Source organism: Hemiscyllium ocellatum, chromosome 14 (genome assembly GCF_020745735.1).
Source record: "Hemiscyllium ocellatum isolate sHemOce1 chromosome 14, sHemOce1.pat.X.cur, whole genome shotgun sequence".
In the NCBI taxonomy this organism is placed as follows: Eukaryota; Metazoa; Chordata; class Chondrichthyes; order Orectolobiformes; family Hemiscylliidae; genus Hemiscyllium; species Hemiscyllium ocellatum.
Window position 1 is genome coordinate 21,067,508 of NC_083414.1, and position 12,283 is coordinate 21,079,790.

At 41.6% G+C, this 12,283-nt stretch overlaps 1 protein-coding gene across 1 annotated transcript in view; it reads left to right on the forward strand.

Moving 5' to 3' along the window:
- LOC132822097 (inter-alpha-trypsin inhibitor heavy chain H3-like) overlaps nt 1-12,283 on the forward strand; it is a 79,314-nt gene that overhangs the window by 39,015 nt on the left and 28,016 nt on the right. The window contains exons 14-15 of the mRNA XM_060835128.1: nt 1,348-1,446; nt 12,119-12,139. Of these exons, the coding sequence (XP_060691111.1) occupies nt 1,348-1,446; nt 12,119-12,139 (120 nt within the window). The remainder of the gene's footprint in view (nt 1-1,347; nt 1,447-12,118; nt 12,140-12,283) is intronic.

Consider the following 12,283-nt stretch of genomic DNA (forward strand, 5'->3'; position numbering starts at 1 on the left):
CCACACCCACCTGGCATCTTATTCTCCCTCGCACCCTTACTTCACACTTAATGTACTTACAGCAACTGTCAAAGTTACTGTCAGGACTTTAACATATCAAAACACTGTTGAAAGGAGCTATGGTTTGTCTTCCCCTGTCACTTCTGCACTACAACAGAACTGTCAGTGTGGAATTTCCACTTCACATTTCTGAAGGAACCCTGTGTGGAACCTCCTGTCAGAAATGGAGAGTTCCTTTCTTTTGTTCATAAAAAGGGCAGAATGGCAAGCTGCATGAAAAAATCCAGAACGATAAATCCAAAGGAAGCATAAACCATTTTGTGAGCAGGAATGGAGAGATGCACATTGTTTACCCATTCTTAGAAGGCCGATTTGTCTGATACCTCATCGGTATTGCAATTACTTACATGACAGAAGGAGTTTTATCCGTGAGTAGTCTGTCACTTAACTTAAGGTAGATGAAGAGGTGGTTTGGATGGGCAGAAATGGTTAGTATTGGGAAGAAGTTGCCTTGGAAACTATAGGAGTGCCATATTATCAATGAAATGGGAAGGAAAGCTTTTGGAGACAGTTTGTGTAAGTTTAGTTACTCTTCTAAAGAATTTTATAATTCTAATGTATCTTCTGATATGGAGTCAATTATCACAGATGTCTAGATAGGTGGTTTGCAATGCAGTGTGACACCAAGAGTGTGGATTCACCATGAAGATCCTGCCTTCTCACACTTTCTTCTTGCCTGAGGTGTGGTGACCCTCAGGTTAAACTCACCACCAGTCGTCACTCTGTAATGAGACAGCAATCTATAGTCCTCTGGTGGTACATGACGACTGCTACTATTCAGTTATATATTAAATTGCTAGCTGTATATATTTTTTTCCCGACCTAATTAAGAAAATAGCTTAGAAATTTGATCAGTCCATTTTGTGATATTTCCTGGTTATGAATACGAAAGGATAAATGCTGCTTGTTCATTTTTACTATTTGTGACTCATCATGAGAACCATCTCAGTTCATTAACAGCTAATCAATCAGATACTTGGTTTAAAAGTCAGCATCTCCACTAAGTTGAAACCACATTTGTTTTTTCTCATCCCATATAAATACTAAGCTTATAGTATTTATGACACTTATAAGTGGAATGTCCTTCAACCAAAACTTACTGAAAAACCGATGAATCAAACTTTCTCATTCCAACTCACTGAACTACACACAGCTAATAATTCAATTTTGAATATAATGTTTACCAATCATGTAATTCCTTTAAAATGTCGCAATGTCCTAGCAATACCATCAGCACTTTTTGACAAAGTAATATAAATTGGTGTATGTTTATATTTCTTTTTTCAGATTCACAAATATATCTAAAACGTCCTGCACTCCGTCCTTCCAATCGTCGGGGCATGCCCGGTTTTCCTGGCCTTTCTCATTCATCATTTCGTGGACTGAGTAAGATTTTTAAAACAAATCTTAATCGTATGCTTTCAAAGCTCCTTTACAAATTTAAGGAACTCTCCGTCAACTTATAAAGATGTGACAACAGCCATGATTTCAGAGACTGCCACTATATTTGGTCTAAGGGATTAGGTGAATTGAATTGAATTGAATTCATTGTCACGCATACCGAGGCACAGTGAAAATCTTTGTCTTGTGGGCAATACAGGCAGATCACAGAGTTAAGTCGCATAGATAAGTAAATAATAGGTAAGCAGCAGCAAAAGCAAAAACACAGGTACAGGCAAATGTTAAGAGTTTGTGAGTCCATTCAGTATTCTAACAACAGTAGGGTGGAAACTGTTACGAAACCGTCCAATGCATGTGTTCAGGCTTCTGTACCTTTTCCCCATGGTAGAGGTTGAAGAAAAGCATTGGCAGGGTGGGATGGATCTTTCCTTGATAGAGGGCCTGGTAGATGGATTCTATAGATGGGAAGTTGGCCTTTGTGATTGTCTGGGCTGAGTTCACCACTCTCTGTAACTGTCTCCGATCTTGAATGGTACAGTTGCCATACCAGATAATGGTACGTCCAAAGAGGATGCTCTTGATGACGCACCTATAAAGGTTGGCAAGGGTATTCGCTGTCATGCCAAATTTCCTCAGCTGCCTGAGGAAGAAGAGACGTTGTTGGGCCTTTGTAACCAGTGCATCCACATGAAGAGTCCAAGAAAGCTTGTTAGGGATGACCACTCCCAGGAGTTGACATTCTCCACTCATCCCACTTCTGTGCTGTTAATGTGTATGGGGGGTATGAGTAACATCCTGCTGAAAGTCAATAATAAGTTCCTTGGTTTTGCCGGCATTGAAAGCTAGCTTGTTCTCAGTGCACCATTTTCCCAGGTCTTCCACCTCCTGTCTGTAGTCTGGTTTGTCGCCATTTGAGATTCAACCGACTATAGTGGTGTCATCAGTGAACTTGTAAATAGCATTAGTCTGGTATTTGATGACACATGCACGGGTATACAGTGAGTACAGTAGGGGGCTGAGTGCGCATCCCTGGGAGGCTCCAGTGTTGAGTGTTAGTGAGGATGAAATATTGTCCCCGATCTTCATCAATGTGGCCTGTGGGTCAGGAGACTGAGGATCCAGTTGCAGAGAGTGGGGCTTAGTCTGAGATCTCTAAGTTTAGTAATCAGTCTCGAGGGGATAATATTGTTGAAGGTTCAACTGTAGTCCATCTGTAGGATTCTTACGTAGCTGTTCTTGGTGTCAAGATGTTCTAGGGAGGAGCGAAGGGCAAGTGATATGGCATCTGACGCGGATCTGTTGGTCCGATAGGCAAATTGGAGTGGGCCAAACGTAGTGGGAAGGCTGGAGTTGATTAATGCCGATGTTAGGGCCACTGGGCAGTAGAGATTGAGACCTGCTGCATGAACCTTCTTAGGTGCAGGGATTATGTTGGCCGTCTTGAAATAGGAGGGTCAGTGGCCAGCTGCAGGGAGAGGTTGAAGATGTCCAAGAAGACCTCTGCCAGTTGATCTGCGCATGTTCTGAGTGCACGGCCTAGTCGTCCGTATGGTCCCATCACTTTCCTGGATTCACATGAAGGAAAACTGATCTGACCTCTGATGCAGTGACTGTTGGGATAGGTGTTAGCTCTCCGGCAAAATTCTATGCAAAGCAAGCATAGAAGGCATTGAGACTATCTGGGAGGGATGTGTCATTGTCTGCTATCTTGCACTGTCTCTTTTTAGAACCTGTGATGTCATTCAGTCCTTGCCATAGTCACTGGGTGTCTGTCTGGATCTCTAGTTTGGATCGGTATTGGTCATTGGCTGTCTTAATGGTTCTGCGAAGGTCATACTTGGATTCCTTATATTTGAGTGGGTTTCCTGATCTAAAGGCCTCACGTCTGGTTTTTAGCAGATTCTGTATATCCTGATTCATCCAGGGTTTCCTGTTGGGGAACACCCGGATTGACTTCTTCAGTGCAGTCCTCCACACACTTGCTGGTAAAGTCTGTGACAGTGGCGGCGGACTTGTCCAAGGTCCTGCGGACTGTTTGGACTTGGCCCAATCAGCCAATTCCAGACAGCACTGGAGTAGATCCTCTGCCTCTTCCAACCAGCACTGGGCCTGTATCTGCGAGGGGGTCTCCTGCTTGAGCTTTTGCCTGTAAGCTGGGAGAAGAAACACGGCATCATGGTCGAAGTTCCGGCGGGGGATGGAGCAGTAGGCATCTTTCACAGTGATGTAGCAGTAGTCGAAAATGTTCGGGCCCCTGGTGGGGCAGGTAATGTTCTGGTGGTACTTGGGCAACACCTTCCTTCATTAGTATAGTAGCTTCATTAACAGGAGATGCAGAAGGAATGCATTCCTGAGCCAGAAAGTTCGAGAAAAAAAATTATGTCAGTGGACTGATATGGAATTGAGAATTCCGGTGGAAGATTAAAGTCTAATTTGAGCAGGAGATGGAGGAAGGTGCATCATTTACAGATTTACCCAAGCCCGAGTTACAGGGTGATGACTTTTCGGAATTGTAATTGGTTGCATGATTGAAGGAGTTTTCAGTATGGGTAATTTATTCTTTCGCAGAGATGGAGGATAAGTTGAATGGATAGAAATTACCAGTACTGGAAGGAGCTTGAAATTGAATGTGGAATGGTGTTGGTGAAAGAGGGGAAGAAAGTACAAGATGGCCAAGATGATGATATTGTGCTAAAATAATTGGTTCTGAAAACAGAATGGGAACAGATATTGAGGAAAATGCTGGCAAAATCTCAGAGGGTGTGAATGAAGTGAACTATGGTGAGGAATTTGCGAGTATTGGATGGGGGCAGGAATCATTCGATGTCAGGAGTATCCTGGTCCATCTTCTATGCTTTTGACAAGTAGCGCAATAAGCTCCTTGCCTGGCAGCAACAAGTTGCCAGTTCACTGGATTATTACTTGTTGAATGCCTTGTTCACAGATCAACTCACCTCATTACTTTTCAGCTTCCAATCTTAGAAAATAGGCTAGATGTCAAGAATTCTCAATATGGAAGTTATGTACCTGGCAAATCCAGCTGGTTGCTTACTTGAAAGGACCTCCATGTTGGATACAAGACACCAACAACTCAGGCAATGCACCATGGATGCCATCCTCTAAGAACACTCATGGCACATCTCCAAAGCACTTACACGACACTGACAGCCATCATTGTAATGTTGCAGCAAGGACACTATGCACTCAGAGACACACACTCAGCTTATGGACTGGAGCAGACTACATCTTAGGGCATTTCACTTGCTGCTGTAGCAATCACTCACTATGAGAATGCTCACAGAATCCATGCCTTGTCTTGCCTTTGGGTGCTTTGCCCCTTTTGTCAGATATTCAAGGATATTACTTGTGCCTTGCCTTCATGATTAGCATAGACACCAAGGAAGGAAAAGTCAAAAAGTGTAGCACTGGAAAAGCACAGCAGGTCAGCCAGCATCTGAAGAACAGGAGAGTTGATGTTTTGGGCATAAGCCCTTCATCAGAAATGTGAAGTGGGAAGGGGTTGAGAGATGAATGGGTGTGTGGAGTTGGGAGAAGGTAGCTGGGAAGGTGATAGGTAGATTTGGTGTGGGTTAATTGTGATAAGTGAGAAGGAAGATGGACAGGTAGGACAGGCCAAGAGGGTGGTGCCAAATTTGACCTGGAATGAGGTGGGGGTGGGGAAGGTTTGAAAACTGGTGAAGTTAATGTTGATGCTGTGTGGTTGTAGGGTCACAAAGGGGAAGGCGAGGCGTTCTTCATCTAGTTGCCGGGTAGCTTTGATTTGGTGATAGAGGAGGCCCAGGATTTGTATGTTCTTGGGGGAGTGGGAGGGAGAGTTGAAGTGGTTGGCCTCAGGGCGGTGGGGTTGTTTGGTGTATGTGTCCCAGAGATTTTCCCTGAACTGCTCTGTGAATTGATGTCCCATCTCCCCAATGTAAAGGAGACCACATTGAGAGCGACAGACCCGGCAGATGAGACCATAAGACATAGGAGTGGATGTAAGGCCATTCGGCCCATCAAGTCCACTCCTCCATTTAATAATGGCTGTTGGGCATTTCAACTCCACCTACCTTCACTCTCTCCGTAGCCCTTAATTCCTTGCAAGGTCAAAAATTTACCAATGTCTGCCTTGAAGACATTTAATATCCCGGCCTCCACTGCACTCCATGGCAATTAATTCCATGGGCCCATCACTCTCTGGATGAAGAAATGTCTCCTTATTTCCATTCTAAAGTGACCCCCTTTAATTCTAAGGCTGTGTCTGCGGGTCCTCGTCTCATCGTCTAATGGAAACAACTTCCTAGCGACCACCCTTTCTAAGCCATGCATTATCTTGTAAGCTTTTATTAAATCTCCCCTCAACCTTCTAAATTCTAATGAATACAATCCCAGGATTCTCAGCCGTTCATCGTATGTTAGGCCTATCATTCTAGGAATCATCCGTGTGAATTGTCGCTGGACATGCATCAGCGCCAGTATGTCCTTCCTGAGGTGTGGAGCCCAAAATTGGACACAGTAATCTAAATGGGGCCTAACTAGAGCTTTATAATGTCTCAGAAGCACATCGCTGCTTTTATATTCCACTCTTGAGGTAAATGACAACATTACATTCACTTTCTTAATCACTGACTCAACCTGCAAGTTAACTTTTAGACAATCCCGGACTAGCATCCCAGATCCCTTTGTACTTCGGCTTGATGAATTTTCTCACCATTTAGAAAATAGTCCATGCCTATATTCTTTTTTACCAAAGTGCAAGACCTGGCATTTGCTCATATTGAATTTCATCAGCCATTTCCTGGACCACTCTCCTAAACTGTCTAAATCTTTCTGCAGCCTCACCACCTCCTTAGTACTACCTGCCTGTCCACCTAATTTCGTATCATCAGCAAACTTCGCCAGAACGCTCCCAGTACTTTCATCTAGATCATTAATACATAAAGTGAACAACTGCGGCCCAACTCTGAATCCCACGGGACAGCACTAGTTACCAGCTGCCATTCTGAAAAAGAGCCACTGGCTCAAAGGTTGAAGACAGAGGGTGGTGCTGGAGGGTTGTTTTTCAGACTGGAGGCCTGTGACCAGTAGTGTGCCACAAGGATCGGTGCTGGATCCTCTACTTTTTGTCATTTACATAAATGGTTTGAATGCGAGCATAAGAGGTACAGTTAGTAAGTTTGCAGATGACACCAGAATTGGAGGTGTAGTGGACAGTGAAGAGGGTTATCTCAATTTACAACAGGATCTTGACTAGATGGACCAATGGGCTGAGAAGTGGCAGATGGAGTTTAATTTAGATAAATGCGAGGTACTGCATTTTGGGAAAGCAAATCTTAGCAGGACTTATACATTTAATGGCAAGTCCTAGGGAGTGTTGCTGAACAAAGAGACCTTGGAGTGCAGGTTCATAGCTCCTTGAAAGTGGAGTCGCAGGTAGATAGGATAGTGAAGAAGGTGTTTGGTATGCTTTCCTTTAATGGTCAGAGGTACAGTTCTGGTCACCGCGTTGTAAGAAGGATGTGGAAGCTTTGGAAAGGGTCTAGAGAAGATTTACTAGGATGTTGCCTAGTATGGAGGGAAGGTCTTACGAGGAAAGGCTGAGGGACTTGAGGCTGTTTTTGTTAGAGAGAAGGAGGTTGAGAGGTGACTCAATAGAGACATACAAGACTATCAGAGGGTTAGATAGGGTGGACAGGGAAAACATTTTTCCAAGAATGGTGATGGCAAGCACGAGGCGGCATAGCTTTAAATTGAGGGGTGATAGATATAGGACAGATGTCAGAGGTAGTTTCTTTACCCAGAGACTAGTAAGGGTATGGAATGCTTTACCTGCAACGGTAGTAGATTTGCCAATTTTAAGTACATTTAAGTCGTCATTGGACAAGCATATGGACGTATGTGGAATAGTGTAGGTTAGATGGGCTTCAGTTTGGTATGACAGGTCAGTGCAACATCGAGGGCCAAAGGGCCTGAACTGTGCTGTAATACTCTATGTTCAATGTTCTATGTAAGAGCATCCTGGTCAGTTGTGCTTGATGCAGAGTGACATCCCTCAAGGTTGACTCTAATAGCAAGTTCTTAATCTATTTTAGGAAAATCTAGTCGTGGAAATAAATATAAGCACTTGGTTTGTCTGCCTCATGGAAGCTAGAACATAGAACATTACAGCACAGTACAGGGCCTTCAGCCCTCAATGTTGGGGCAACCTGTGGAACCAATTTGAAGCCCATCTAAACTACACTATTCCATTCTCATCCATATGCCTATCCAATGACCCTTAAAGTTGGTGAGTCTACTACTGTTGAGGCAGTGTATTCCATGCCCCTAAAGAAACTACCTCTTACATCTGTCCTATATCTATCACCCCTCAATTTAAAGCTATGCCGCCTCGTGCTTGATTATCTTATATGTCTAATGTTTCACTTGGTATAAAAGAGATTCTAGGAAGGAATTACATGAATCTAATAATGAATTTAAAATTCATTGGATAAGTCTACATATCACACAACCGTTTTGAAATCCTATTTAATTTGATTCCAATGACTTTCTCTGAAAGTCTTATAGGTACATATTTTGACTAATGTCACAAAGCATTAGTTTGCATTTATTTTCAGATATAAAAGGATTATCACAAATAGGTTTCTCTGCTGAAGGATTGAAAAAACCTAAGTGGTTTTAAATCAGTCTTACTTAAGAGTAATCTTATTTTGATGCATTTCTGAGAGAAGTGCTAAGCATCTATATAAGTGAAAATTTGGGTGGAGTGGAACAGTTGTTGAGGGACAATGCAAGTTTTGACTTGACATAGCAAGGAGAGATGAACTCTGTTCATAAGGTTGGGAGTGACCTATATATATATATATGTCGAAAGTGTGGCATTAAACAAAAGTGTTTCGGAAAGCATATTTTGGATTATGTTAGTCATTGTGAATATTTTCTTTCTTTAGAGTAGGCTGTTAATTAACGTTTGAACTATGCTGGTTTTAGGTTGTCACAGTAAAAATCTGAAATCATCTGTTTTCATTATTTCCATTGTTTGTTTAAAAAAACTTGTCTGTTTGAAAATGTGTTAGTTGCTATGGAGGATTGCAACAATATGCACTACTTATTAAATTGTCTCTGATGATGCAGGTAAGAACACATAGGTAAAACCCTTAAAAGATGTGAAATTTTAGGGTCTGATGCCCTTGAACAATGAGTTATTACAAAACAGTAAAGTTGTTTCAATTATTTTTCAGAATTTCTTTCCACCAGTACTCTGAATTCTATAAAATGAATTATCAAATTTGTGTGCGATGTTACATTTTAAAATAATTTGCTACATTTGGTTCCAATAACATTATATGAATTTATGTCAGGCACAGAACATTTCACTTTCATCTTTAGAAAATAACTGGGCACAACCAGAAATACCAAAAACATTTATTGATTCGGAACTTTTTTTGAAAATACTCAACATTATTTTAAGTATTTCTAAGAGATGGGCAAGCTGCAATATGTTGAAAATATTTTATCAGAGCAATAATGGTTTCAAAGATATCATTATTGTAAGGCACAGCTGTTTTTATTTACCAGGTTTGGCAACTGTGTACATAAAAAGCAAAAAGAGTGGCTGCCAATATAGTGAAAATAAAAGTTCCAGAGCAAGTGTAAACCAGTGTGCAAGCAGGAATGGATAGATACACATTGTTAGTACATTCTCGGTCGAACCCGTTGTCTGATAGCTCATCCGCAATGCAGTTTATTACTTTACTGAAGGAGTTTTATCCATAGGTAAGCTGTCACTTCAACTTAGGGTCAATGAATATATTGGTTGCATGGGCAGAAAACTTTAGTATTGAGAGGAAGGTTGTCCTTGGAAACTGGCATGGTGTGCCAATGTCAGAGAAAGAAAGCGAGAAAGCATTTGGAGACAGTTTCTATAAGTTTGTGTAATTGTAATGTATCTATCATAATTAATTTGCTTGCGGTGGATAGATTTTTTTTAATCTCAACTAAGAAAGCTGAGCAATTTTTTCAGTCCATTGTGTGAGACTTCCTGGTTTTGAAAAATAAAGAATAAATAGTTGCTTATATATTTTACTGTTTGCCCATTTTCGCCATTTGTCCCTCACCAAGTGAACCATTTCAGTTCATTTACATTTAATCAATCAGGTGTTATGTTAGTTTAAAGGTCAACTTTCTCCTTTAAGTTGGAGATCATTTTTGTTTTTTCTTGTTCCACATAAATATCAAGCTGTGAAATATAACGATTCTGAGGTGGGATGCCCTTCCACCAAAACCTTTTTTTAGATTAGATTACTTACAGTGTGGAAACAGGCCCTTCGGCCCAACAAGTACACACTGACCCTCCGAAGAGCAACCCACCCAGACCCATTCCCGTTTCACCTAACACTACGGGCAACTTAGCATGGCCAATTCACCTGACCTGCACATCTTTGAACTGTATGAGGAAACCAGAGCAAACCCACACAGACACAGGGAGAATGTGCAAAGTCCACACAAACAGTTGCCTGAGGCAGGAATTGAACCCAGGTCTCTGGCACTGTGCCACCGTGCAGTTAACATAGTTGCTGTGCACTTATCACAAACTGATGAATTAAATTAATTTTTCATCAGTCTTTTCCAACTCATTGAACAACATGCAGCTTATAACTAAATTTAGAATACGAATGGCAGAATCTAATAGGGGTCTGAGTAACATGGCAGGGTCAGGCAATGGTGTGGCTTGTTAAACGCACAGCTCACTTCACTTAATATTCAGCCTCCCTAATTACCAAGCTCAATAGGCAAGCTCAAGATAGGAAAACCTTGGCAAGGAAACCAAAGGAAATACCTGGTGGATTCAACTCACCACTTGCTTCAAATGACTTCATGTCACTTATGAACAAACTGTAGCCTGGGCCCAAACATATGAAGAGATGTTTCATGATTAAATACCTTAACCTGATTTATCTAATCCATCCACGGACGCCAACTGCACATATTCTTATCCATGGATTGGCATCTGGCATCAGTCATAGTATTCTGAAACTTCCTGGAACTTTTCCAATGCGCTGGCAATGCACTTTGGCAGCACCAACTTGCATTGCAGAGTACACTGGCACCTCGCATTGAAAGGTTAGAGGAACATACAACCAGCCCACAGATTGGACCAGGCTGCATTTCCATACTGCTCACTTGTTCTCGTACCCCTCACTCACTTAGCACTTACCTAAGTAAGTGACTGAAAGCCCACAGCATCCATTCATTGTCTTGTTGCACCAGTTAACATAGTCAAACAACCAGGTAAATTGTCTTCCTGCTGAGCAACCCTCAGTTTAGGTGGCAAACATCTTGCAGTACAGCAGTGTGCTATGTCAATCTGTCACCTGCTCCATGTGCCAGAACCTTATGCAGCAAACACATTATATGCCCAGTAAGCAGGTAGCCATGTCTCAAAGCCTTAGAGGAATAGTTCTCAATGAAGTCCATTGGAGTAGCCATTACTGAAGGGTCCTTGCACACTTCACAGTAATGTCAGTGAAGGGAATTAGCCATAGTTAGGCATTTATTTGGAGCTTTCTCAGTTAGGGGGGGGCCCATACATCCCCAGTCCATAGGGTGGGTCAAGGGTCAGTCCTTTGGTTCCATAATGGCCAGTCTAGGGTGGTAGATGCTAAGTGAATGAGGACTAAGACAGCAAGTGATCAGTATACGATGACACAGTAGCTCAGTGGATAGCAATAGTGGAGATATATTAGCACCAGTCAGGGGTCTGGGGCACATCTTTCCTGAGGCTGTCAGACCAGGTCAGTCAACGGCATGGGCCACGCTCAGTTCATTGGATTCATCCACAGAAACTATGGGAGGAGGGTTCTTTCAAGTATGACCATTGCTGTGGGCACTGAGCCTCAGAAAGTTATTCGCCAGCACTGGCACCTTCTGTTTCTACAGAATGACAAAGTGTGGATAGCAGAATTTGCAAGGAGGATGATGAATACAGTAAGGCATGGTGGGAAAGCCATGGGATGTCACTAATTGACTGGCTGACACTTGATATATTGATCTGAAATGAACTGCCTGGTCCACCACCCTTATCTGCCATAACAATATTATTAATTTGTTAACTGTTGAGTATAGGAACATCAAAAAAATACAACTAAGATCTTTGCATTTATAATTTTAAATGTCCATTTTGTGATACTTGTTTGATATGAATAGGGCAGTGGAATGCTTCCTTCCATTTCTATTGTTTACACATTCCTCATTTTTGAATAAATCGCAGATCAAGTAATGGGAAGAAATCTCCAATTTGGCCATAGGGTATTTGGCTGGTATCTTAGCAGCTAAGCGATCATTTCTAGAAAACATAACTTTGCTTTTGTCCAGCGGAGAGTCTTTAAAGGTATAACACTTTTGAGCATGTGACACCTCTGAGTTTATATTTTTAAATGCTATGCCCATGAACTAAAATGAATTAGAAACTAAGCGATCAAATTGTTGAAACAATCTTTTCTGTTTCGTCCAAGCCATGGAACTATCTCAGCTAACAATTAAATTTAGAATTAAACAAATACTATAAGACCTACATCTTGCTTTTGAAAATGTACTGATCTTTGGTCTGTGGATACATGTTAAAGAAGTTGTTGTTTATATATTTCTTTTTCTATTACAGGTGATTTAGTAGACAAGCCTGGTAGGTTTTTCTGAAACATCTAATTTCATTTAGAGCTATTTTTAAAAGTGTGCCAAGTTGCTATACACACAGAAGAGTTTCTGAGATACAAATCATCTGACAATTGCAAGCTGTTTTTTGCCGTGTAACCCTTTTAACTACTTG